Source organism: Dermacentor silvarum, chromosome 6, assembly GCF_013339745.2.
Source record: "Dermacentor silvarum isolate Dsil-2018 chromosome 6, BIME_Dsil_1.4, whole genome shotgun sequence".
Lineage (NCBI taxonomy): Eukaryota > Metazoa > Arthropoda > Arachnida > Ixodida > Ixodidae > Dermacentor > Dermacentor silvarum.
The window spans coordinates 179,129,361-179,156,665 of NC_051159.1; the positions used below are offsets into that span (position 1 = coordinate 179,129,361).

Sequence of the window (27,305 nt, forward strand, 5' to 3'; positions counted from 1 at the left end):
TTCTCAACATATGTAAAGTATGCCAACTTTGCCAAGCAAGTATATGTACTACACAGGCGCACAGCAATTGCAATAAATATGTAACAGTGGTGAGATAAACTAAAAAGAAAATGAGATCAGGGTATTTTTTTTTGTTAGCATGTGAATCCGAGCAATCCAAACACAAGTCCTATCTGCTGAATTTATGGCACAGAAGATATTCACGGTCAATCAAGGAGCCCTCCGAACGAAACAATCGTTACTTAATACGCATCATTTCTGATGCGCTGTTTGACTGATTACAGCGCTGCCCAACTTTACACCTATTGCAAATTTTGTAAAGCTACCTTCTGCTGAAAAAAAAAAAAAAAGCACGGAGCTCTGCTTACGGGCAGTGGGTTCTTGCGCCTGACGTCGACGGCTTTGTAGGCGTCTTTCGAGAACCGGTCGTAGGTGAAGTTGCCAATCTTGCTGTTGAGCCAAAAGAATGGTGCCACTACGCTCTGCAACGTGGTCGTACACTCTGCGAGTCGAACAGGGCCGTTTGTGCCGGTCATCAGAATGGTGAACCAAGTGATTCAGGCTATACAGGCATTCAAGCAATATCCTACGGATTGCGCACTCAACCACATAGCCTTGTATGTCGCTACGCTGAAAATATTTCTATGGCATGGCACAGCCCAGGCCCGGAATTCCGGGCCTGGGCTGTATATATATATATATATATATATATATATATATAATCCTTCAGGTAGCATATGTGGGTTTATTGGACAGTTGGCTTCACCCAAAAAGTTCACGTAGACGTGACGCCTGCGGCTGAAAGGATGTTCCACATTCGCGCCAAGGCCATGAGTGTTGGCGCTGACTAACACTCGCAGGGTTAGTTCTAGCAGATAAAAAGAAATACCCCGAAAATTGGATGGGAAAACGGCGCCGCGGTAGCTCGTTTGGTAAGAGCATCGCACGCTTAATGCGAAGAAGTGGGCTCGTATCCCACCTGCGACCAGTTGTTTTTTCATCCACTTTCATTTCCTCCATTTGTTTATCATTGCGTTTATTCAATTCAGAACTGCGGATAACTTTCCCCATACTGTCCTTGATGCCTTGTTGACACACACACACACACACACACACACACACACACACACACACACACACACACACACACACACACACACACACACACACACACACACACACACACACACACACACACACACACACACACACACACACACACACACACACACACACACACACACACACACACACACACAGATATATATATATATATATATATATATATATATGCACTTCTCCGCAAAGATCGGGAATTATTATCTCGAAACTGGTGTCATCCCGAAAATTCGTTCCAAGTGTATCCTGCGTTCAAACTCCACGGCTACAATTTGTAAATTGCAATATGGGCCATCAAGTAATTAGTTAAAAAGTTAATTAGTGAGTTTATGTTAATTAGTCGATTATGCATTTCAATTGCTTGTGCAGTTATTGTCCGCCTCTTCGAGTAGACCAACTCATGAACTTGAATTGCGCTATCTGCAACAGCCAACCTTTAAGAATTTTTGAAAGTGTTCGCTGAAACACCCTGTATATATATATATATATATATATATATATGCATGGAGGCTGCGGTTGAGTTGTGGTGACTTAAAGAGACACTAAAGCAAAACACTACATCGGTTTAGACGGATAAAGCGTTCTTTGAAAACTCTATTGTCGTTAATTTCGTCGTTATTATTGTCGTTAATTTCGAAATAATATGTTGATTATTAGAAAAGAAAATTAAGGTCGATCAACGTTACAGTCTTTCAATTTCGCGCCCAATCCGCAAAGCCTGTGCGTCATTGTGACGTCACGGACTTCAGAGTATTTTTTCGTATTTAGGCCGCGTAAACTCAGCAAAAGTTCCCGGAACTCGCTATGTTGAGAATCTTTGGCTCCTCTAGAACGCAATGTAGTCTGTCTTTACCGCTAAAGAATTGACTAGGCCCTAGTAGACGCTGTCCAAATCCATGACGTCACAGCGAGTTGGTGCGGAAACTTCAAGGAGGCGTGGCCACTCGTCTTTGGTTATTGCCGTTTTTCTGGCTTACCAAGTGTCTCATATCGTGGTAAGAGCGACGTATTTGTTATGGTAGAAGGGTAACTTACTGATACAGAACAAATATTTTTCTATTTAGTGTCCCTTTAACATTGCTTATACATTCTCAAAGGATAGTTTGGTGTTGAATTTGTTCGCACAATGCCATTATATATTGTGAAGCAATCCTATGGCGGCTTGCAAATGGAAGCATATGCTCCCTTTTCTAAATGGCATAGCAAGAAAATGGTACGAGCTGCGTATCACGAGAGATCATTGTGGTGCATGGAGCACATGGAAGGAGAGCTTCATCTCGTCATTTCGTGGCAGCCCGCTTGAGCGATGGGATCAAGCGATATTTTATCGCTACAGGTTGGAGCAGTGCTTGAGTATTTCTTCGAAAAGCGTCGACTACTTCAACTTGCAGAGCCGGAACTTCCACTGAAGTCTGCTATAACGCTGATAATACATGGCCTACCTCGGGAATTGCAACGACAACTTCAAGCTGCAGCACCAAAAACTATGGAGGCTTTGCTGGAGTCACTTCAAGGGATCGCCTGCCATTGGACGGAGAGGACGACAAAGCCGCATCGGGAAGTTCAAGGGGCAGAAGCATGGAGGAACAGAGAGTTTCCTGAACGCTTACCAAAGCCTTCGCAACAGGGAAGTCACCAAACGTCGTGGCATACCGCAGAAAAAGAATAATTGCCCGAGGAACGCATTTTGCCCAGCCAGAAAAAAAAAACTAATAAATGAGGGTTATCAGTGTGACCCTATGACAAAAAACGAGACTGTTTGATTTCTACGAGTCTGTTACACGTCGAACTTGAGGTTAATGGACAACGTATAAGAGCACTTGTGTCCATTCTTAAGAAAAGCATCGCTAACCCACAAGAGGTGTTCCGAGGAAGGTCGGTTCTTGTGCGTGGGTATGATGGAAGCAAGAGAGAGTATTGTGAGTGGGCACGCCTGAAATTAAAGTACCAATCTAAAGAGGCAGAGGTGGTCGCATTAGTTTGAGATTCTGTGGAGTATATATATAGAAAGAATGAGTGGCGATTTAGGGGTAAATGCGAGAGAAATGCCCTAGCATTACGTCGCACCTCTTTGAGGTCCCGGATCCATGATTTAAACCGCTTTCGCGACATTGCAAAGTGTTGTGCAGCAGCTCACTCGACACATGTCCAGCCTCTTCAAGGTGCGAAGTATATATATATATATATATATATATATATATATATATATATATATATATATATATATATATATATAGGTATGTTATAAACGTGAAATTATATTTAAAATTTCAGTGCCCTTGCCCTACTGTGAAGATGGAAGCCGGCGAAGCTGTGGCTATGGTGGGTCTGCTATAGTGACTTTATATATTATCATTATTGACTATATTGAGCGTCTTCGGCATGTTCGTCAAAGACCAAGGGCACCGGTGTCTTGTTTTCGCCCGGCGCGATGGCCAAGTAGTGCGTTTGCTGCGCCAAGTCCGTCCCATCGTCATAGACTAACGTATGAGCCACAGCGTTCATATATAGCCACGGAACACTGCAAGGCATCGTCAGGATCCTGACATCAGGATCCGTGGTTAGGTGCCAAAAGCTGCATCTCCAGATACTCGGAACAAGTAACGATATCCTCATGTCTGCTATGGTAAAAATTGCATTCCATGCCTACGCACGGAGATGAAGATGGAAATACGTGTAGCACAGTGCCATGTTGCTGCTGCATCCTGGATTTTCACAATCTCAAACAATTCGAAATACACATCAGTGTTGCTCTCCGCCGTCTGTGATAACACAGATGTCTAGATCAATTTAGTATCAAATTTCTCGAAGGCGGATGAGAAGAATATGAGCTAACCACTCCCTTTAAGTTCCACATGCACCGGACTTCATATGCAGAACGAATACTTGAAGTACTCGCTTCCAAGTTAATTTAGAAAGAAAATTGAAGGTCATCTCTACTACATTGTACAAGGGGTCTTGGGAGGATATATATATATATATATATATATATATATATATATATATATATATATATATATATATTTAGCGGCGGAAAAATCACACTGGCTCCGTTGATATACAAGAAAAGAATAAACACAACGTACGTGGACACGTTCATATTTACTGTCAAACGTTTCGGCTGGTGAGCCAGCCTTCGTCAGTGAAGTATATATATATATATATATATATATACCTTTTTATTACTTTGACGCTCCTAATGAAAAAACAAGACAGCGCATACGAACGAGACAAGCCCGGAAGTCTATCCCGTTCGTTTGTTTTCGTTCGTGCTTTCTAAAAAAAAAAAAAAAAAAAAAATTGTTCAGAAGCTCAGGCAAACAAAGCTCCTGCGCATTACGGACGCACTCTTTCAGGGAATGGCAGTTGTAGAGAACGAAGAAAAAAACGCAGATAAAGAAATAACTCTGAAGATTCACAACTTTAAGTTACCTTTTCGCTCTCCTCTTACAATACATGCTATACTCGCCGATAACTTAAGAATTCAGTTCAAGCTCCACCGATGAAACTGTACCGCAACTGCGATATTTGTGTCCAGGCTCCAAAACACCGTTTCCGAGAAGCGGAATTATTGAAAGAAGTTGACCTCCGCCGTGACGTTATGGAAATGGCGGAACGTGATTGGCTTGTGCAGCTATACAAATTTTCTTTTAATCGTACAGCGGTGTATTTGCCACTGCATTCTTAGGCTGTAACCGACTTACAACACAGCAACAAAGGCCAGCGTGCGGTCTCTCTGCGACAATGAATTATTTATTCGTATATTTATTCATTGTATAGGCTTTTCTAAGCAATCGTGTGCATTGAACATGTTCCATTTGGTATGTGTGTGCGTGTGTTAAGACAGAAAGTAATGAAACTTACGGGCGATCATGTGCATGGGGCCAGTCATGGTACCCGGCAGCACCTGAGTGGCCATGCGGAGCAGCGGGTGCTGGGTGTCTTCCTGGAAGCTGTTTGCAATACCAAAACTGCCGCGGCAGATGTACTCCATGGCGAGCGGCTTGAACAGCTGGTAGGCGGCGACCTCCTTTTCGCCACTGTCACCCTTTTTGGCCAACAAGTCCAGGAACCGATCGCACGCATCGTCCAAATGTGGAAATACCTGCCGTGAACGAAAATAGTCGAGGTATATTTGCTTTGCCACTACTTTCTGACCTAGTTGGACAACGCAAAACGCGACAATGCATAATCTGTATGTAGCCATTCTCTTAACATGGCCCGGGATTCGTGCACTATGATTTCTGCGTGTTTCCTGCATTTGTAGAATATATGTCTGGTAGGCTTGATTCAGTCTGCATTTTCTGATAGTTCAGGCGCGTTCAGTCAAGTTTCGTGCTGATGCATGGCGATGGCGGCACCTACACCGGCCGCACGAGGTCTGCGCACTACGCATTCCGCGAGTGGAGGAAATGTGATCGCGTCCTGCCCGGAACCTGCACCTTATATGAAACGAATGGCGACTTGCAGATCACACAATAGTAGCGCGCATTACAAGAAACAGTGCTACTTTAATTACTTCAGAAGTGTTGTCCAATCAAATGGACCTAGTGCAGGTATGCGCCAGTATCGTTCCGTACGAGCACGCAATGGCACCGAACCGCCGTGAATCATTTCACGCCCTTCAAGATGGCCTTTCAAGTTCTTATCACCGGTTCCTGCGAAGCAGTTAAACTGGACTTGCGACGTGCTTGAGAACTGGTCTGCCTTGCAACACAACGTTTTGGGACAAGTACGCACCCCCACCGCCGCTGTCATTCCTCGTCCTGCTAACTTCTCGCAAAAGGATATGGCGTCATTTTGCGCAGACTGGCTACAAAGAATTGCAGTAGTGTCACCTCTTTTTCATCAGTTACACCCATGACCCGCCTGGGCTCCCCAAAATGCCCGAAATAATGCGGGTGGTAGTTCCTGTAGAAATCTGACAAAGCAACACAAACACTTACCCTGGGGTTAATCTGTAATTGCGTTCAGAGATGTACTCTGAATGTGCTATCACGTGCTACAGAAGACACATTGCATCGTGCATGTGCGAAATACATCACACGAACTCTCTCTCTCCGTTCCGAGAGTTTTCAGCTTTAGGAAAAGAGAAAAGGCGTATACACCACTTCATCCAAAGACAAAAATCAGTCGCAAAGCAGAGTACGACAGCGTTGCGCTAAGCAACGTCGTTTCCAGTATGGACTAACAGGACTTCTCTGTAGTGCTACGTAGTGCTCTCGAGAAGGCTCGCGATAAACTTTAAACACGATGTAGTTTTATAGAAAGCACAATTCCTCGTATATATATATATATATAAACTGGATTTTTCAATAGGGCAAGCGTATTTAGAAAAAACGAGAAGCACAACTTCGCGGTTATCTTCCGTTTAGTTACCCAACAATTTCGGTCGGTGGACCGACCTTTTTCAAGGGATACAGAAAATTCTCGCAACAGTCTTTTATATCTTCAGGTAGAGAAAGAACCCGCCACAAAAGAGAGGAGAGATAGAGAGGAAAAAAAAAAACGAAAAAAAAAAAAACATGAGGAAGAGAGCCGATGGCCAGAGAGATTACTTGTTGGTAACGGGGTTCTTCATGACGCGTTCCTGGACAGGTGTTTGATACGGTTCCCATTATACGGTCCATTGCCACTGTTGACGGGAATGCGCGGTGCATCGTCGTCGATCATGTTAAAGCGCGTGTAACGGGGACCGTGTCAAAGGCCGCTGCTTGCCGCTGCCAATGATGACTCATGTGCAAAAGCACGCATAATGGGGAATGTATATATATATATATATATATATAGCAGGTGTTTTTGTCCTAAATAATGACAATATGCCCTCAATAACGGTAGTTTATCCTAAATGAAGCTAACATGAGGTCTAAACATCGTGAGGGCTAATGATTACATCAATCGAAGCAATAATTACAGGAGCCAACAATATTTAGCTGCGGCGCCAGGTGATATTACATAAAACGATGCCTGGCGCTGAAGTTGCCCTATAAAATTTTAAGTACATTGATGCTCTACATTCAGACATAATGAAAAGGAAAGAGAGGGAGAGATACTCCTTATTGAAAAGGAGAGTGATTATCCAGCGTAGATTTTCGCCTGCATGCTAATCTACAGGAAATGGGACCAAAACATACAACTCTACATGTGGTTTTTGTTGTTATTTACGGTAAGGAACGCTGCTTGCCTATATATAATATACAACTTTACAACTTTGTAAATGTTGCCGTGTTTAGAGCGTAGGGCTCATTTGCTTATGTTGTCCTTCTTAAGAAATCTGCGTTATGCAATCTAAAGAGGGTTCTTTTCTAAGGGTGACTGTGAACCATTCTTTATTTTGTACAAATAAAAGAAACAATAAATACTTAAAAACAAAACAAATGCGGGAAGGTGAACCGCATCCGTTCAGAACCATACATGGATGGCGTATTTACTTGAAAACGTGTGGGATAGACGGTTTAATTTCGAAGCATGCGTAGGGCTTCCTGTACATTTGAATTTAACTTTTATATAGTTGGGCACGATGACTGAGTCACGAGCAGCGCGTTGTTGCTCTCCCATTTGACGGATGGCTTATGGCAAGAAGCCTTTGGTTGTGTTTTTCTTTCGTTGCTACACGTCGACAGGCAGATGCATCCGGCCGCCTACATCCATGTCGACCTGTCTCCCGGATAACAGTGATGTAGAGCGTCGCTCATCGTGTTTTTCTGGCCGCATGTTCGCAAGAGATAGTGCAAATACAGAACCAGACAGAAAAAAAAAAGCTATTTATCTTTGGCACGTGCTAGAGCAGACACATTGTTTTTGCGTACGTTATCTACGACGTCTGAGATTACGCTCAACAGTCAGGAAAAGAGGTTGCGTCGTTAAATATCGCCTATAATAGTATGGGGTGCGCATGGAAAAGGAGTCATGGTCTGGCTGGGTTATACTGATACCTCAGAATTCTTGGACTCACTATATCAGACACAGGCAACCACACGGAATGGCTTCAACAGACACTGAGTCACTGCCGAAGAACACAAGGGCTCCTCCGAAGACTCACCAGTCATAAGTGGGGCCTCAGAGAAGACACCCTCGTTATAATGACAAAAAATCTCATCACATCGAGAATTCTGTACGGTTTCCCTTATACACGAACCACGGTAACGATGCGTCGTCGCCTCGAAGCAGCTCATCGCCGAAGCATACTCCAAGCTATGTGCTTCACTCGGAGGCACAAAAATAACATGCTTGAAGAATGCAGGACGCAGGACGTGCCCAGGTGCTGAGGCTAGCCGCTACGTCTTCAAGCCGAAAAATACTCGCCCAGGTCGGTCGGAAGCCACAAGCTCCTCTTCTCCCGACACCTTCGGCGCCATGGCTGCCCGTGCTGTTAGCCATTTTTCACCCCCTTCCAACCAACGTGGGAGGAAATGAACAAAGTCGGAGGCGTTACCATCACCGCAGAGCCATCCTTAACGATAATACAGCTCAATGCATTTACACGGATGTTGCTGTTTCACAGAATCACGCCAGTACTGCCTGGAAGAACAGCGACGGCAGCAACACAGCAACAACTACTCATAGCATACCATTAAGTACGACCAGTGCAGAGCTACAAGCGATTCTAGAGGTTGCTCAAGCAGCCTCGAGCATCGGAGCCCTCTACACATATACACGGACTCGCAAGAAGCTGTACGCGAACTAAGCAAGATTGACGCACACCCGCTGGCAACCGCCTTCCCCGAAGAAACAATACTTCTGCGGCACAAAGGAACTGAGCTGTACATTCGCTGAGTCATATGGACGCAGAGGGAATGAGCGAGCGGACGCACTCGCGCGGGAAGCAAGATTACCCACCCCCCATTCTCCTTGCCCCGCTTCCGTTGCAGCCCGATCGGCAGAAGATGCCGACGCTGTCGATGCTCACCTGCAGCTCCGACAGCATATAGTAGTAGTAGTAGTAAATCTTTATTATATTCAGAAACTGGACGGGCTCTACAAGCTTGCACTACACACGCTTCTGCCCGAAGGCCCCCTCCCTCCTGGGCTTCCACGCCGGGAACGCGTGGCACTCCGCCGTCTACGCACCGGCATGGCAGTCACGCCTGCGTTCAAAGCCCAATACATTGACAAGTCGCTTGACTCCACCTGTGGATCTTGCACCACGGGTGCGCCAGGCACAGCACACCACCTGCTATGGACATGTCCTGGCCTATCCTCACTGCGAAAAATCTGCCTTGCTGGGCTACAGAGCTCAGTCGTCACACTAAACTACTGGATCCTTCCAAGAGGGACCCCTGAACATCGCAAAGCTATATATGACAGCTTGCTGATATACCTTACAAGGAGCGAAACAATTAGCCTACTCTAGGCACCTCACCGGAAAAACAACTGGGGTTCACTTAGGTTTCTTTCATCTGCATCGATTCTCAGCACACGGGCGCTTTTTTTTTTTTTTTGAGATTACGCGTTCAGAATAAATGTCCATGACTGCCCTACGAAATGAAATAGCACGCTGCAGAAGTTAGCAATTACCTTTTATATGTGCTTCCTTTAATAGAGGAATTGCTCTTCTCAGTTAGCGGAACACAGGCGATGAACATGGTTTCACTATATATAGATGTGCCGCACTCTTTCTCACTGCTTGAGAGAGAGACTGTGAAGAGGAAGAGGTGCTATTTTCTGCAACCCCTTAAGGAGCACGAGTCAGCGCCTGCGCACGAATGTGCTGGCTCGGAGTAAGCTTGTGCAGAGAGCTGTATAGCAGTATCGTACCGATAGACCTTTTGCATAATGCTAACAACCATGCATGCGTTGGGCTCCCACCGTCATTGTGAAGGATGCGAATAGACGTACATAGAACGTTCCTAGAGTGCGCGCGCTCTGCTACATATGTCACGTTCAGTTTTGCTATGGCGTTATGACATAATGTGTTCACGGCATATTTTATCTTGCAAACGCTAACTTGGTTCCGAACATCTTATATGCTCCCGCATTTGCCCCACGAACGCGTGTTTGACTTTACTCAAAGCGAAAGCGGTGACAGGGACAGGCCTTGACTGCAGGAGCTACAACTTTTTACAATTCTTATGCCATTCCGGAGTCACTCAAACAAAATATACGAAAAAGAGCGAAGCAAATCACAAAGTGCGGCATGCTTCGCCATCTTGTGTACGAATGCAGCAATCCAGGGCGGTCATATAACATGGCCAAAGCGCGGGGTCTCAAACGCAATTCGGCCAGTTCGTGACAGATTGTTGCAGCCACCAGTGCCCGCGGCATCTCATCCTTGGCACAACAGACGTGACTGCTGGCGCCTACACTGCTTTATGTGAATGACACAGCTTATTAGTGACAAAAACGTGTAACTAGCTATGTGTACGCTGCACACATTATTTTAAATATGCTGAGTGAATCAGAGCTGCGGCACTTAGCTGTTACAATAAGTGTGAAATACGGACGAATGAATGGCACGACGACGCAGCGGCCAAGTTCACCAGTGAAGTCATTGCATTGAATTTTCCGCTCTTATGTAGTTTACGGTAATAGCTGTTCATAGACACAATGCTTGCGCAGTAGCAAGTGGCGGCAGGTCGGCATGTCTAATTTGTGTGAAGTAACGCTGGAAAAACAGCAGAAAACGTACAGCAACACGATGTGCCAGGCGATCAGTTACAAGGGCCTGCCAGTGTCTATCCCTCACAATGGCGGTCGAAATCAGGGTCGCCTGACTCCAGCACAAGGTTATCGGCATTATGCAAGTCCCCTATAGCGTTCGCTAGAATTTTGAAGGCAAGGACTTTTAAAGCGAAGCTTTATATGTCTAGGCGAAATCATATATGGCTAGGCGAAATCGTGTATGGCTAAGCGAAATCGCCTGTTTACAGAAAACTATCGCCAGTATTGGCTCGAGCGTCGTCGTCTCTTTCGCAGCTGGCTCGTTGGCGCCCCTCGGGTTGCGCTCGTGCTCGTACTCGGCACGCGCTCGTGCCACTGCTACTGCATTCGTCGTCGTCGTCTTCTTCCACAGCTGACTGCGTTGCCGCTCATCATTCCAGCATCGAATTTCACTTCTCTTCTGTCGTCGTAATGGGGAGGTCACGTTTACGGGGTATGAGCCATTCATTGTTTTACGCAACGGACAGATTTAATTTTGAAGCAAATTCATTTCTAAGAGTCGCAAGCGGCAATGGCGGGCGAATGCTGTTAACCACGCCGACGAGCAAACTCGAGACATCGAACGCAATGAACAACGGCGGACTGCAGGCATACCATCAGTGACGTCGTTCTCTTCGTGTAACCTCATAATTGAGAAATACTTTAATGAACCGTCGGGATTAACCAGTGATATACACCGGGGCCGCACGTTTCAGCTTTGCTGGTTAACCATCTTCACGGGGTTGAAGGTACAACGATTTTTTTTAGCCGAGTTCACGCGGGTTTGGCTTATCTGGAATCTGGGACTGGGTATCTTGTAACCATTTTCGGGGGCCAGACCGTCGTTGCCAGTCGCAAACGTTATCAAACTGTAGGTCTGATGGAGACAAGAAAGGAGGATTAGTCGCAGAGTAGGTAAAATTACCGGAGCGGTCGTAATTAGGGTTGCTATAATCGAAACTTAACAACATTGCACTAGGGTCCTGTAAAAGATGCAAGGCCGTAGATATAGTCACGTTGAGCCAAAGCCGCCGTTCGGCACCCTTAGGCAAATGGAGGGAGTTCGTTGGACTATAGCAGGGCTCGCACGAGGCAATGGTGTCTGGAAGGCGGCTTCGCAGGTGCAGACAAGTAGTGAGTCGCTGAGTAGGTAATATTAAAGGTGCGGGCGTAATTAGCGCCAATATAGCGTCAAAATCAGCCACATTGCGTTATAGAATGCACTATCTCCGGCATCGGCTCAACCGGTCTCTTGATCAAGAAAATAAAGGGTCAACCAAGTGTCGATGAAAAAGGAGACACGGTCGACATAATTGCTTGTGAAGTACGATGCGAAATGTGTGAATAATGAACATAAAACAGGGGCAGAAAGAGACAATAGAGAGATATATTCAACATTTATTCATAATATCATTTCAACCACCATGCACGTTGACCTTGTCTTATAGCGTCTGGTTGATCCTTCCATTTTTTTCTTTTGCATGGAATAAATTTTATTCAACTCCCCTCATAGCTATCCAACGAAATGATTACCGCCTATTTTCCGCATTTGAATAGATAAATATAGGAATTAGACACAAGAAGCTTGCTTCATAGAGCGTAAGCCTTACCCAGACTACAGCGTAGGCCTGAGGCGACATGCAGAGGGGTGACCTTTTAGGGTGGTCACTGTAACTGTCTCGTTTAATGCCCTCACCTATGTATTCAACTGTAGAAGGGTAGCTAGCTTACAACCAACTATCACATCTTTCTTGTGTTATTTAGTGCAATGATTATTTTTCTCTTCGTGTCGTACTTTGTCAGATGCATTATGTATATTGCATTATGCCATGTACTACAGCATATTAATTCGTTTGCTGCAAACTGCTTTTGTTCCAGCTTTTCAACTGCTATTTTCATATGAAAAATTATCATTTTACACTCTGGTAATACACCTAGCTACTGTAAATGGCCGTATAAATAAAAATAAATACTCAGCCAGGCTGTTCGCAGGCAGCTTCATTCCAAATGAATGATCCAGACAAATGCTGCTTAGCTTCGGTGATGAGGCGAGTATATCGCAGTATTCATCAGGCATTGACGTCGTATATGGCGTGAAATATTTGTCTCCTAATTATGAACATCTTCAAATGAAATAACGTTTTTGGCTTTCATATAAGGATGGCATTCTTGATGTCGTCAGTGCCATTTGCCGCCCAAAAGGCGCACATATTCGTGGGAAGTTCTCTGCTTGAGCTGCTTTCGCAATTAAAGATGTGTCACGCTCCATATCACGCAAAGGAACCGGAACTGTTCAGGGTGTGCTGTCAAATTTGCTCTTTTCAGAGAGGTATATATATGTCCAAGTATAGCGACGCCGACCATTTCGGCGTTAGAAGAAATGCGCTGGCGTTCTGAACAGGCGCAGACCCTTTTCGTAATGCCACCAGCTTTTCCCACTCCACTGCAACTTTAGTCGGGGCTCATATGCCTTGTGACAAAAGACAGCAAGTGGCGCCGCTAAAACACGTCTCTTGAGAGATAGATACTTATTACAAAATAAATGGTTAGATCAGCCTAGCTTTCTGATCAGCGAGCCGCGTGTGATAAAAAAAGGTATAATCATAATTTTAATTATTGTCATCTCATTTAACTTCTCTGGAGTTGAATAGCCTCTGGTATCGATCTCCAGTTACGCCAGTTCTGCACCCAATCCTATGAGCGCGAATGGAGAGAAGATAATGATGGGGTCGAGAAAATATACATGATGAAGCTCAAGCGCTGTCGGTTTACAGCAACCTCGGCGCTGCAGCCTCACACCGTCCGACGTACCTGTCTGAACTTGGTGGCGGTGAAGGCGTACGAGGTGACGCTCCTGGTGCGCTTCCACTGCAGATCACGGGCATGCAGCAGACCCTGGCCCAGCAGCGGGTGCTGCTCGTCGGTGCGCATCGTGGTCTGCAGGTGCAAGACAATGCCACACGCCTATTAATTTATTTGCACCAACATCAAGAACAACAGTGCTGCGGGAGACGATGAAGAAATATGTTCAAGACCGGTTAGTTCGTATACTTGGCACCGCAGACACCGGGCAATATGTAACGGAGGTTTGACGAAGGGTACTAGTCACGACAAGCAATGGCACTCTGCCCCAACAACAGCGTCCAAACACCGTAGCATTTCACTACTATTCATCACTAAGCTTCAACAGCCCTTCTCTCTTTCTCTGCGTGACCTTTGACAAGAGACGGACGCCGTTGTAACATTAAATAAGCAATGTGTAATCTCATCAGAGCACTTCGCCTAGCGTGAAGCGGTTTGGCTTGCGTACAACCTAATGAAGTTTTTGGCAAATCGTTTTGCCGTGAGCTCTCGCACTATTTTCACCTGACTTTGGAACTTCTGAAGTCGATCGAATTCGGATTGATTAACTGGCGGTTTGCGCCGAGCAGATTAGCCTTCCCTTTCTGCATTCGCGGTACTGATTATAGCTTACCGTAATTAAGAATCCTTGAGACGTGGTATTGCGGAAGCACCCTGTGGGTGCAACGTTTTTTCAGAGCAGTCATTTATTCCCTGCGCATTACTCAGAAGTCATATAAGATACAGGTAACACTTCCAGTACTGGGCTTCTTTGTATGGCGCGGCGCGGCGTTCACGCTTTCCACAAAGTGTGCTTATCGCTCGCACGAGTGTACGCGTGCTGAGCATGATACACTATAAAGCGTAGGCATTGCATACGAAACTGTGAAAGCGAAAATCTCTCGCTTACCCCTCTGTTCATAAAGTTTCCAAAATCTTTCACAAGCACGTAGGATAAGAAGTCAAGATCTTTGACGACAAGCGTCGGCACATCTCCATTGTAAAATCTGCAAATCAGTAAAAAAAAAAAAACAAAAAAAAAAACAAAAAAAAACATCTTGATATGGGCAGTTAAATGAATACAAAACGAACAGACATGATAAGCACAGTAAATACACGAAAATTGGTTAAACAGACTAGGTACACACAGGGCTACTTTTGCACTGTAGGGAGGGGGGGATGGTTTATCTTTGCACTCGTGTGTGTGCGTGTATGTTAATTTTTAACCACCGTTTGTGTTCTGATCAGTTTTCTCTATAGTCCGTGATGGTGGTAAGACTTAAGCCTCCGATGGTAGCGTTATTGCCACGCGCTTTCATTAAAAAGTTTCAAGTCATTATTTGCAGGCAGCGCCACCATGACACTCACAACGAGGCGCGTTATTTCAGCGTCCTCGCAAGGACCACATTATTTCTTCTTTCTTTTTTGAGTTTAGATGTAGAAAAATAGAAGGTAGGCTACGTTAAGCCAGCTATCCCAAAATTATACATTCGTTACGAAAGCAACAATGAAAAATGAAAAGCAAGAAGAAAATGTCGACAAGTACTATGCACACACGAAGAACGTCGCAGGCACACAAAGAGTGTCCTTGAAAGGGCAAAAAAAAGAAAAGAGTGCCTTTACGGACACCAGCACCCAAAGCACAGTTCAGTACCTCTATGGCGGTCACCGATTACAAAAAACGGAAAGTGTCCACACAAATCCTTTCACGTATAACGACAACATGGCCGCGACGACAATACGTTAAGAAGGAAGCACAATGTTGTGAAGGCAAGAGAGAGACAGAAGGAAGGGGAAATGCGGTGAGATTAACCATAGGGGAAGATGCGGTTTGCTACCCTACGCTGGGGAGAGAGGGGAGGGCGAGGTAAAGTGATAGGAAAATAGAGAGAGAAGGAAAGGAAGCACAGATACACAATCACAGTCCGTCGCTGTCACCGCGCACTATCACCGCACAGCACAGTAGCACTTGTGGCACTATAAACATCAGTTCAGGCTACAGACGCTTGTTCAAGTCTGTTGTCCTTAAAAACTGCAACAGTGCCCTCGTCGCCCTCCGCTGCGATGGCTTGTAATGTCGGCATTCTAAAATGATTTCCTCAGTTAAAGGTCTTCAATCAAAGCGCGCTATCGCGATTGCGAGCAATCGTCTCTGTAAATTCTAGCGAGGAAAAGTCATAGAGAACGTGTTGAAGAGTCTCCTCGCTACCACAGTCATCACACGAGGCGTCGTTGGCCCATACGATTCGGAAAGCAAAAGACTTCGTAAAAGCCACTCCTAGTCATATTCGACAAAGCAGGGTAGTCTCAAGTCGGTGGAGTCTAGCTTGGATGCGAAGGCGGAGAAAAGAGTCTAGGTGGTGCAGCCGGTTGCCTTGGAAACTTCGGGTGATCCACATGGAGAACGTGATACCCCGTGTGAGCATTAGAAGTGTTCTAGTGGCATCTGTTCTTGATGACGGTATCGACTCCTCTTTGCCGTCTTGAAAAGCCACCCGAGCAGCGTTATCGACGTGTTCGTTACCTAGGACGTCACACGGTGACTTGGAAATCACTGAAATGTCACGTCGTGTCCTTTCTCAACCTGGTATGTATTAGGTCTCTAATTTCTAATACCAGTTGTTCGTGTTGTCCGCGCCGTCGGGCTCATAGAGAGGACAAAATACGTAATGTCATTTTAGGCAGTCCATGAGATTAGTGTCAACTAAAAATTCGCGAAGGGCACTAACGCACGGCTCTGCTTAGCAGGGCATGACTATGGTCCAAGCACTGTATTCACTGCGAGCGGACGTCTGTCAAGAATGTTGAAACGACCACGCAGACGAACCCGCTGTTGGCCATATTGAGGACATACAATGACAACATGCTTCCCTGAATCGTCGAGTTTACCACAGAATGTGGGGATATTCTTCTTGGGATGCGACGCAAGAAGTAAGGCGTGGACGTTACATCTAAATGCGGATGATAGAAGACTGTGTCGGACGTGTGGTCAATTTTTTGCTTCGACGAAAACCACAGGAATGGAACGCCAGCGATAAGAAGCTGCGGAGAAAATAATCAACAACCACAACAACGAGGATGAAAACGACGACGAAAACATTGGACTACTTCTTCAGGACAACTAGTGGTTTTGTGCTTTACAGCAGAAAAAAAAAGTGTTGATCTACATAAGTGGCCATGATATATTCTTGGCTCTGAATGTCTTTGTTCAGTTCATAAATGTAATACCTCTTATCGGAATAGAAGAGAGAACAGAGAATTTCAAATACTTGGGCCCTTTTGCTCAGTGAAAAAAAATTCCTAGTAAATCGAAGTACTTCCTTGGTCCTTAAGCGTTTCGCATAAAGCGATGTCACCGCGTGTGGCCGAGCATGGTTATTTCACAAGCCAAAATTGCGCGCTCTGTAAACGTGCCACTATGCTGTAGTTGATGCTTTCTGTCCGAACTGCGCCGCAATATGTGAAGTGTTTGAGCACAGACGACCCATTGTTTATATTCGCAGCATCGGTGTTACTGTTCGAAGAGCCGTTAGTCTACTCGGCCAACACATAAACCACTGAAAGTGCAATCAGTACTACGGTTTTCAATTGTGTGATCATTGTCTAGCCACTCAGCGTGTATGGGGATAGATAACGAGGCTGAAAACAGCTGCTTTGATTCCTCGCCGCTACAAGCTGATAAACCGGACGCAGACTGCCAGCTGATGTATTGTCAACGCGAAGGCTTCGAGGCATAGCCAGTATAGTTGCGCAAAAACAAACTTTACTTTGAATAGCGATTGCTTTACACGTCAACGTATTTCCCGACACAGAAACTGCATATTTATTTCCCGTTCAATTCTCATTGCCTCCTTGTGAGGAGAAACGAACATTAATTAAATTCCAATGTTAAAAATACGCTAAATGTGATAAATTAGTGAAGCGAAATGGGTAGAGGACAGTGGTGAAGTCACAAATGCTTCACTGTTGTCGAGAACAGATATTCTATAAGCGAGAAAATGACGTAAGCTTGAGAGAAGAGTGGCGCCACTATGTGATGGAAATACAGAACAACATCCGTGGTATTATGTCACTCTAGCAATGATTTATTAAGATTATATAGTGGAACATCCACACACAAAACGATAAATTAAGTTGTATTTGAAAATGGAAAGAAAGTCCGGTTGAGTATTTAATACTGATACTCAACAGAGACTGTTTCTGGGAACCTCTGGGTGTTGTCCTTTTACTCGCCACGACGACCATAACATCTGTCGGCGTCGCGATGGGTTTCTGCGCAGCACCAAGGGTACCGAATTAAGGATATACTACCTCGTACAGCCTGTGTCAAAAGAAACGAAGTCACTACAGGCATGAGTGTTGCTAGTCCTGTAGTGTCGTGCTGTGGTAGTAGAACTCCTGGTGTTATTAGGGCTTCGAGAGTGAGAACAAGAGTTCATCTCTCACTCGAGGTCTTTCGAGCAATGCGGATGCATCAAGAGGCTGCTTGAACGTCCAGGGCTCAATTGGTGGTGATACACGCAGACGCTTCGTCCCTTTCCAAGAATAGCTTATCCGCCCCAATTCACCGGAACGCCTAAATTGACGAAGGGACGTGCTGTTTTTAATGGAAATTGTCTCCGAGACTAACTGGTATCGTGTCATAAGGTAAATATTGTATATTTGCAATAGTGTAACGTATCTTTTTAAATGCTTCGCAACTATAGTCTTTATAATGGAGCAACATATGAGACACATAAAGAAACGCACCTTGTGCGTAGCTTCCGCACAAATACACACCTTTTAGTGATACCACCCACAAAATCTCCTAAACATAGCTGCTCTGATGTGCAGGGTGTACGGTATGTTGCTTGTAGCTGAAGGTGCAATCAGATGTTGTTGCATAATACTGAGTGCGATCTGTTCCAATTGGGTTTATTTTTATTGCCATATTAGCAAAGCTAAGATTCAACTAAGAAGCTGGTCTTATCACGTATTTACAGGAAATTCGACTTAGTTTTTATGATGCTCTTTCAACTTATTTCATTTTTACTAAATAAATGTCGCGGATGAACAAAAGCTGCGAAATGAAAGACACATTTAACTGATAAATAGTATACATACTGAAAGTGTAAAACGCTGTGTATGTAGCGGTGGTATCGGGAGCAACCCAGCAAATAAAATGTTACGTTCATTGCCGGTGGAGCGAGCATGCAAACCTGCAATCTATAGCCGGAGCGCCTGGAAGCGTACATACTCACCCGAACACGTCTCCGTACTTCTCGCACCACTCAGCAATGGCATTCGTGATTCCCTGTGGTGAAGAAGGTGTGCTCAAAGCCAACTCCTATCACGCGGCTCAATTATCTTGGACTGGCTCAAACCCCAAAATAATTTAGCACGTTCTTATCGCCCTGATGGAAACACCGGCTGCTAAAACGTTCATTTGCGTATACCTATATTTTTATCAATTTGAATTCAGCAAAAATTTCGTTCTGATAGGTACTGTTTTTTTGTTCGCCAGAAATACTGTGTCAATATTGTAGAATAGAGATGGGCAGTAACCAACACGGGGCATTTCAAGTCTGTAAGAAGCCCTCGGGATACCGCAGACGTGATAGACTGGGGAAGGCAATGATACTTCTAGCTATATGCACTAGGCGTGTGCAACCGCAGGAGCTGCAGAACGCGCGGTTTTGTTAATGTTTTTTTTTTTTTTTTTTTTTTTTTTTTTTTTTTTTTTTTTACTGGCTATTCATGCACGCTTCTAGAAAGTGTCTCATTGCCGGAACGCTCTCATATCACGACGTATCTTCACCCTTTATCGGTTGTGTAGAAGCCGGCAACATCTTCGTTGTCAACACTTTGAATTTAATCAAAAATAATAGATCAATCAATCTAGCAAGGCGGCAATGCTGACGCTTAGAAATTTCGCGTCGGCGTACTTTTTATGGGGGGTTTCTTTAGACGTGCCCAAAGAAGCGGTTCTCGGAAGCCTGAATCAGGTGCTGCGTACGGCAGTTGATAGAAATAGCTAAGCTCGTGCTAGCGTACTTAAAATAATGTACGGAAGATATGACGAAAACACTGAGCTAGAATATCATTATGTGAGTGCCTTGAAGGCAAGCACACTTGATAAGAACAATTTGTGCAATGTGGTTCTGGAGGCTCAAAATGATAAGCAATACTTGCTCAACTGAGTGATCATGCAATTACAGCCACTTGCGTGCTTACCTTTCGGTGATATTCCCACAAGTTTCCCCACAGGATGTTCGGAGTCGGTCCAGGAATTCCGAGATCCTTGAAGTAGCTGAAGTTCCTTTTTCGCCAACTGCAGAAATACAGATGCAACAGTTGCAACACATTGAATGCCGCCTGCATGCACGCCACAGCGGCTTTCCTGTAGACGCGGAAGATTTACATGAAACGTAGAAAATTGCAAACAAGTATGCTTCAGAAGAAGTTGAATTTGGCCTAGTTGGTGTTTAATGCATGTCATGTAGACCGATAATAAAGAAGGAAGACGGAAGGAAAAACACAAAACGACGACACCGGCGGTAACGTTCAACTGAAAGTTACCGCCCGTGTCGTCGTGTTGTGTTTTTCTTTTTCCGTTTTCGTCTTTTATTAGCGGTCAACACGACACGCAGCAAACAAGTGAAAGTGACGGTTTAAAATAAATGCCCTCTACAAGCCTTGTATTAATGTAGCGTTTTAATTATTGACGTAATGTCAATAATTAGAACCTTAGCTAATTGATTACAGATACTGGTGCTTTCTCGACGCGGCTATTAACAAGATACAGTTAGTTTTGACCACCCTGAAGGTCTTGATATTTTGTTCTTAACGTGGTCCGTTTTAGCTGGGGCACCTCGAATAAGGATTTCAGTTATCGCTAGTGATTGTGTTCGGCGCGATAAATCTTTAATATTATAGTCGCGAAGCAGAATGTCAACGCATCTCATTGTTTATTGATAAAATTTTAAAGCTGAGATTTTTTGGTTTAACAATGACGGCTGACGACACTACAAACCGGTGGTGGCACACTTGCCACTGATTAGGCAGTTTTTGAGGGACAAAACTAAGGTCTGTTATCCTGCTATCTATTTCATTCTGTTATTTACAAATTATCTATGAATTAAAAAAAGCGCATGAACTTGATCTAAATTCACAGACATTTTTCGATTTCCAAAGAGTTCATAGGGTGCATGACATTCTAGAACGCCACCTAAAGTTAAACGACTGCCGTCGACACCACCTTGGACTGTTGAGTATTTCTTAGTGAAAGATCACCACATGCACATTTAAATAAACAAAAATGTTACCTCATAAGTTCTCCAGACCTTTCCTGTCCGAAAACAATGAAATGCGCGAAAAATTTGCGAAATTCATGACGTCGCTTCGGCCTCCACCGAGGTTTTAGTAATGCCAAGTTCAGAGTATCTCGCCTTTAGGCGGTGTTCTGGAATGTCATGCACCCTATGACCTTTGGCAATCGAAAAATATTGTCTGTGTTCGGACTTCTTGTACCCTATAGCAATATATACATTATAGCAACCATGACTAACTCGGATTTAAAAAAGAATATATATATTAAGGGGTGCGCTTGTGCCTAGAATTAAAAACTACTGTAGTCCCTTTCGCAGAGAAAGTCAGACGAAGTTGTGTTTTTTTTTTTCGCGTGCCACCATCTTCCAAGGCCGCTTGCTGCCTTTCTTTAGCAGGCCACACGCAGTGGCTTTCGATTGGGGTGCGTGGAAGAAGAGTGGGGTTGGGTTGACTAATTGGTGAGAACTAGTGCGCACGCAGGCCTAGAACGTGCACTCCAGCTCTGCAGGTCGCGATTGACACTCTGCTCATAAGCAATAATTCTGGGTATACATACTATTCCAACTCCTATTGGGCACGGGCTTTAGAGACGGCAACAAAATGTTTGCTGCTATTAGAATTGCGCCTCAGTTGGTCGTCGGGACATCTCAACATCACTCCTGTGTTCGACAAGCGTTGAACTTCGGCCTTGTTGTAAGACATACTTAAGATTGCTTAAGGGCAGTGATAGGCGGGGACAAGCAAGTGAACGCTTGTCAACTTGAATCGTCGAACTTACCTGCCACCACTCAGGACACTACACGAGAAAAAGCATTGGCATGGATACAACTACAGACAAACACGTACCCTCACTAAGGCATACTACACGCCATGCACCCCACACTATATTCCAACAAATACCATATATGTAATGGCTAAGCCTGCATGTATCACGGAACTTGGGTTTTCCTAAACATATAAGCAACCCTATATGACTAACACCTACAAGGATTCTTTTCACCCGCGAACTGTACGTGAGTGGAATGGTCTTCCGAGCCATGTTTTGGATTCATCAGCAGTGCCTTCATATTTAGCACAGCTTAAAAAATTGTAGCAATTGTTTTTTTTTTGTCACCGTATGTGTTCTTATCCTTCCGTTGTTCTGACGTTAGCACGTCTTTCAATATACGTTATGCATTGTGCGATTTTATTTGCATATTGAATCTCACTAAGTATGTTCCTGTGTGTGTTCGGAGAGTTGTTTTTTTGTGCAACACTTTTGTATAACATTTCAGTGTGCTATAATCTAAAGAAGCTCGATAACAAGTTAAGGACCGCACAAAGAGTGATGGAACGAAAAATGTTTGGCCTAACGTTAAGAGACGGGAAGAGAGCGGTGTGGATCCGAGAGCAAACGGGGATAGCTGATATTTCAATTGACCTTAAGAGGGAAAAATGGAGCTGGGCAGGTCGTGTAATGCGTAAGATGGATAACCGGTGGACCATTAGGGTTACAGAATGCATACCAAAAGAAGGGAAGCGTAGTCGAGGTCGCCAGAAAACCAGATGGGATGATGAAGTTAGGAAATTTGCAGGCGCAATTTGGAATCAGCTAGCGCAAGACAGGGGTAATTGGAGATCGCAGGGAGAGGCTTTCGTCCTGCAGTGGACATAAAATATAGACTGATGATGATGATGATGATGATGATGATGATGATGATGTATTTTGTTCAATCAGAGAGACATTGTCTCACTGCCCACTCCTGCTTACGGCCTTATTCTAAGGAAAGCATAAACCTTGTAAATAAATAAAATAAACCCGTAACATCCCCAACCCTACACCTCAGCAGCGCGAGGCCATGTTGGCCAGCTCGGATCCGAATGACCAGTGACGGCTGGTACGACGGGCCCCAAGCAAAGCAAAGGCAGCAGGAGCCCTGGATTGAGGGCCCCTCTCCACGCTAGTTGACGCATTCGAGACAAGGTGCCGTAACAAGGTGCGATGAATCGTAGTGGGCCGGTCTTCCGACCAGTCCCAGCAAGACAAAAGCGGTCCAAAAGGGCGAACCGGCGATATCACCCGATAGCGCACAACGCAGCACGTGGACCTAACTGACCCAGAGGGCGAAGAACTGTCGCCGGTAGCTGCGTAGAGGCGCAACAACATTTTCTAGCTCGATTTGGCATCAGTAAACTAAACATTTTCCTCAACGGCATCGGTGACTCAGGGGCTAAATAGTTATGCTGCCGAACACGCTTGTGTACTTATACAGATTTAGCTGTACGGCAGAGAACCCCAGGAGGTCACAACTAATCAGAAGGATTCCATTACATATCTCGTAGCCCCAGTTAGGCGCTGCCTGACAGGCAGCTCCTAACTAGCAGCACCGTCAATGCTGATAGTTCTGCGCGCAATGTTTGCGCCTGCGAAGGGAAGATCAACCACTTATCGTGCCACTGCCCTCAATACAATTTGTAAAGACAATTACTTTTCAGCGTGCTGAGGGGACTGGACGATCAGCCGCTATCCGTGCAGGTGCTACTGGAATACTGTCTCCATTGCTTGTCGAGTCACTAGGCAGTGCAGGCCATTTTGTGCTTCTTGAGGACGATAATGGCCTGCGCGAACGTCTTTGAATGAGTGGCGCTGTCCGCGCTCGGGCTCGTATTTACCGCGTCTCCCCCCCTTCATCTTTCTATTCCCCTTCCCTCTCTGTCAGTCTAGGATGTAGCCAACATGACACTTTTCTGGTTGATATCCCTGCCTTGTCTTATTCTTCTTCCTCTCTGCCTAAATTATATGAATGAATTGATCAAACACTATACTTTTTGCAAGAGGAAATGATCTGGAGATCTCTCTCCAAGCGTTCCTAAATTTTTTTTGTTACCTACAGCCTCCGCCATCATCTTAGTGGGAATAAAATGTTACTGACCGGCGGTTTCTTTGCCCTTGCATGTAAGCACGGTGCTTTTGGTTGATCGCATTCTTGAATTTAAACATGAGCGATCAGACGCGCCATTATTAAAAAAAAAATCTGGGCTGCCAAAGGCAATAGGCAACATGAATAGACCAAGAAACAAAAGAAGACGGATATCACTACGTCTTGACCACACTGTCTGGGTTTAGTGGTATGACTCATTTGAAATGCAACAGACACTATCGCGATAGTCAGTGCAGAACAAAGGTTGATAACCTCGTATCAGTGCTTCACGAAGCAACCTCGAGGTTAACAACAGACAAGAACTCGTTGAATGCCAGGAAGATAAAGCAGACGGCTAGTGACGAAACATCTGACTATAGAAAGGTAAGGCGTGGCACACACATGTTCACGTCAAGTAACGAAACCAATTAATTATGGGGTTTTACGTGCCAAAACCAGTTCTGATTATGAGGCACGCCGTAGTGGGGGACTCCGGAAATTTGGACCACCTGGGGTTCTTTAACGTGCACCTAAATCTAAGTACACGGGTGTTTTCGCATTTCGCCCCCATCGAAATGCGGCCGCCGTGGCCGGGATTCGATCCCGCGACCTCGTGCTCAGCAGCCCAACACCATAGCCACTGAGCAACCACGGCGGGTAAGTAAGTAACGAAACTACCGCATATGCTAGCGAAGATATTTAACTGCGTAGACGTCAGTTACGTTTTCGGCGTTTATTGAAACCGGCACGCAGTAGACGCAGTAGACGTTTGGGGGGTCGAACCCCCTCCCCCCCTCAGCCCAAAATTTTCTGACGACCGCCCCCCCCCCCCCCCCCCCCCCCCTCATCTCCCCGTTCCCATGGCACAGAAAGTTTCAGGAGGCAGGCTCAGAAAGAGCGACATGGATGAGAGGAACAGCTTGAACGTGAAATCAAGTCCAGGTCTAGTGGTGGTCCGAAGGGGCAGGGGGTTGTTGTCATGGGGTTGATCCCCTCTCCCATGCACATAGACAAAACGAGTTCGCGTCGCGTCAAGAACAAATAGGCGACAGGAAGGTGCGTCCGCGTCGTCTCGCGTCTAATTGGGGAGAAAGCGACTACATTTGTGCTTGTTGGAAGAAAGAAAGAAATTTGGTGGCCGCATTGGCGATGGCTGATACTTAAATATTAGCCAGAAAGGGGGTTGGTGCAATGGGGAGGGAAGATAATTAGAGAAAGCACAGAGGGGGGAGCAAAAAAGTACAGAAGGCCTATTTACAATAATTACAGTATTTACAATAGTGAAGATTCGGGCAATATCAGTGCTTATGTTCTTGGTGGAGTAATATTTCGTATATACAAGATCGCAGGAAATCTTGAGTCTAAGTTACGTCAAGGCTTTCAGCGTTGAATAGCATTGTACAAGTTTTGGATATGAACCAGGAATTCTATATAATAGTTCACCGTTGACACATGTTTTTTTTTATCCGGTCAGACATTTCGCCTCCCATGCAGAGGACACACTGGTCAGTGGGCAATTAGGAGAGTCCATTTCAAGTGATCAAGCTGAAGGCTATGACCGATGGATTATGGACAACACATGTAGAATAATATAGCATGTCCACAACGCCGAAAGCGAGTATGAGTAGCAAAAAGGTGCCCACCCTCTCTCGCGCGTAGCCGTGGCCGAAGCACTCCCTAGAAAATCTGGCCGGAAAAAAACGCTTATCTCCACTGTTACCTAGGCTGCAACAAGTCTGGGCTGCAAACATGAAAATACACAGCAGTGCCCTGTCTTGCTTTTGTATGGCCCGGTTTTTAGCGCTGTTCGTTTTTTCAAGTCAAGTACCAACTAGGTCATCAACATAAATTATATAAGTACATCAATTTGTAAACGAAATGTTATATCTTAATATTATCATTTTTAAAGCTAGCATAAGTCTGATAGTATAATTTGATGCGAAGTGGCTGCACGCCTTAGCAATGAAAAACTTTTGTCAGAACTTCTTTCTGGGGTTTTACGTGCCAAAACCAGTTCTGATTATGAGGCACGCCGTAGTGGAGGGCTCCGGATTAATTTTGACCACCTGGGGTTCTTTAACGTGCACTACAACGCAAGTACGCGGGCGTTTTTGCATTTCCCCTCCATCGAAATGCGGCCGCGATTTGATCGCGCGATCTCGTGCTCAGCAGCGCAACCCCTTAACTTTTGTCAGAAAAGCGTGCATCCTCGTTTACAAAGCCTCCTTGTCAGGGGAGTGCTAAGAGTTTGTCTTTGCGTTGTGTACAACCTGCTCACACACACACACACACACACACACACACACACACACACACACACACACACACACACACACACACACACACACACACACACACACACACACACACACACACACACTCATATATATATATATATATATATATATATATATATATATATATATATATATAGACAGAGAGAGGGGGAGGGGTGAAGGACGGGGAGGAGTGGTAGTGGTGCATGAATGATTACGTTTGCCCTGATCACATTGTCAACTTTTTTTGTTCGTTTGCTTATGTTCTTGGTGGAGTAATATTTACGTATATACAAGATAGCTACGCAGGAAATCTTGAGTCTAAGTTATGTCAAGGCTTTCAGCGCTGAATAGCATTGTACAAGTTTTGGATATGAGCCAGGAATTATATATAATAGTTCATCGTTGGCGCATGTTTTTTTTATTCGGCTGTACTAAGTGCCCATGTCACCGAAAAAGACATATTGTGGTTACCATGCCATATGAGCTAGCTACCACAATGAGTTCGACGCTTGAAGCAGTCCGTAATACTGGCAGTTCGCACCTCTACTTGAATATATTCATTCAAACAGTAAGCAACGTCACATAGGGTATTTTATCTACGGCCATTGGCATTGCCTGTAGAGAAGAACAAAGCAGATTAAGAGGTGTGCTTTATATATCGTCGCTTCGTATTCCGCCAAATCAGCTCGTAATTCTCTCACAATAATTGAATATGCTCAAGTTATATTTGAGTATATTCATTCATACAAGTAAGCAGCGTCACATAGTGTGTCTTATCTACAGCCATTGGCACATCCTGTAGAGAAGAACAAAGCATATCAGAAGACGTGCTCTATTTATTGTCACGTCTTATCCCGCGAATTCCGCTCGCAATTATGTCGCCATCATTCACTTTGCGTAGCCGGTGGTGACCTCGGGAGGACAGCAATGGCAATAACGATGGTACGTACTGAACTCCGAAAAACATATGCGAGCAACGACCTTTACCGCATTTATTGTGCTCTGCACCATAGGCTGATAAGGGTGACCTTGTTACTCATTACGTCATTCTTTGTTCTGCGACACAACAGCGAGAACAATTCACGAAGTCCCCTCCCCCCATTTTTGGGAGGCGCACTTTGAGACGTATGCGTACCTGGAGTGCGACTTACGTGATTTATCCGCGTGTTAAAGAGATGGGCGAGATAAATAGCCGCAGATAGTACAGCAGATTCAAACA

At 44.9% G+C, this 27,305-nt stretch overlaps 1 protein-coding gene across 1 annotated transcript in view; it reads right to left on the reverse strand.

Moving 5' to 3' along the window:
* The window catches only part of LOC119456475 (cytochrome P450 3A43-like), a 44,460-nt gene that overhangs the window by 14,323 nt on the left and 2,832 nt on the right, over positions 1–27,305 (reverse strand). Inside the window, exons 2-7 of the mRNA XM_037718284.2 lie at positions 19,813–19,909; positions 18,840–18,892; positions 14,510–14,606; positions 13,570–13,695; positions 4,984–5,224; positions 369–502 (exon numbers count right to left, since the gene is read on the reverse strand). Of these exons, the coding sequence (XP_037574212.1) occupies positions 369–502; positions 4,984–5,224; positions 13,570–13,695; positions 14,510–14,606; positions 18,840–18,892; positions 19,813–19,909 (748 nt within the window). The remainder of the gene's footprint in view (positions 1–368; positions 503–4,983; positions 5,225–13,569; positions 13,696–14,509; positions 14,607–18,839; positions 18,893–19,812; positions 19,910–27,305) is intronic.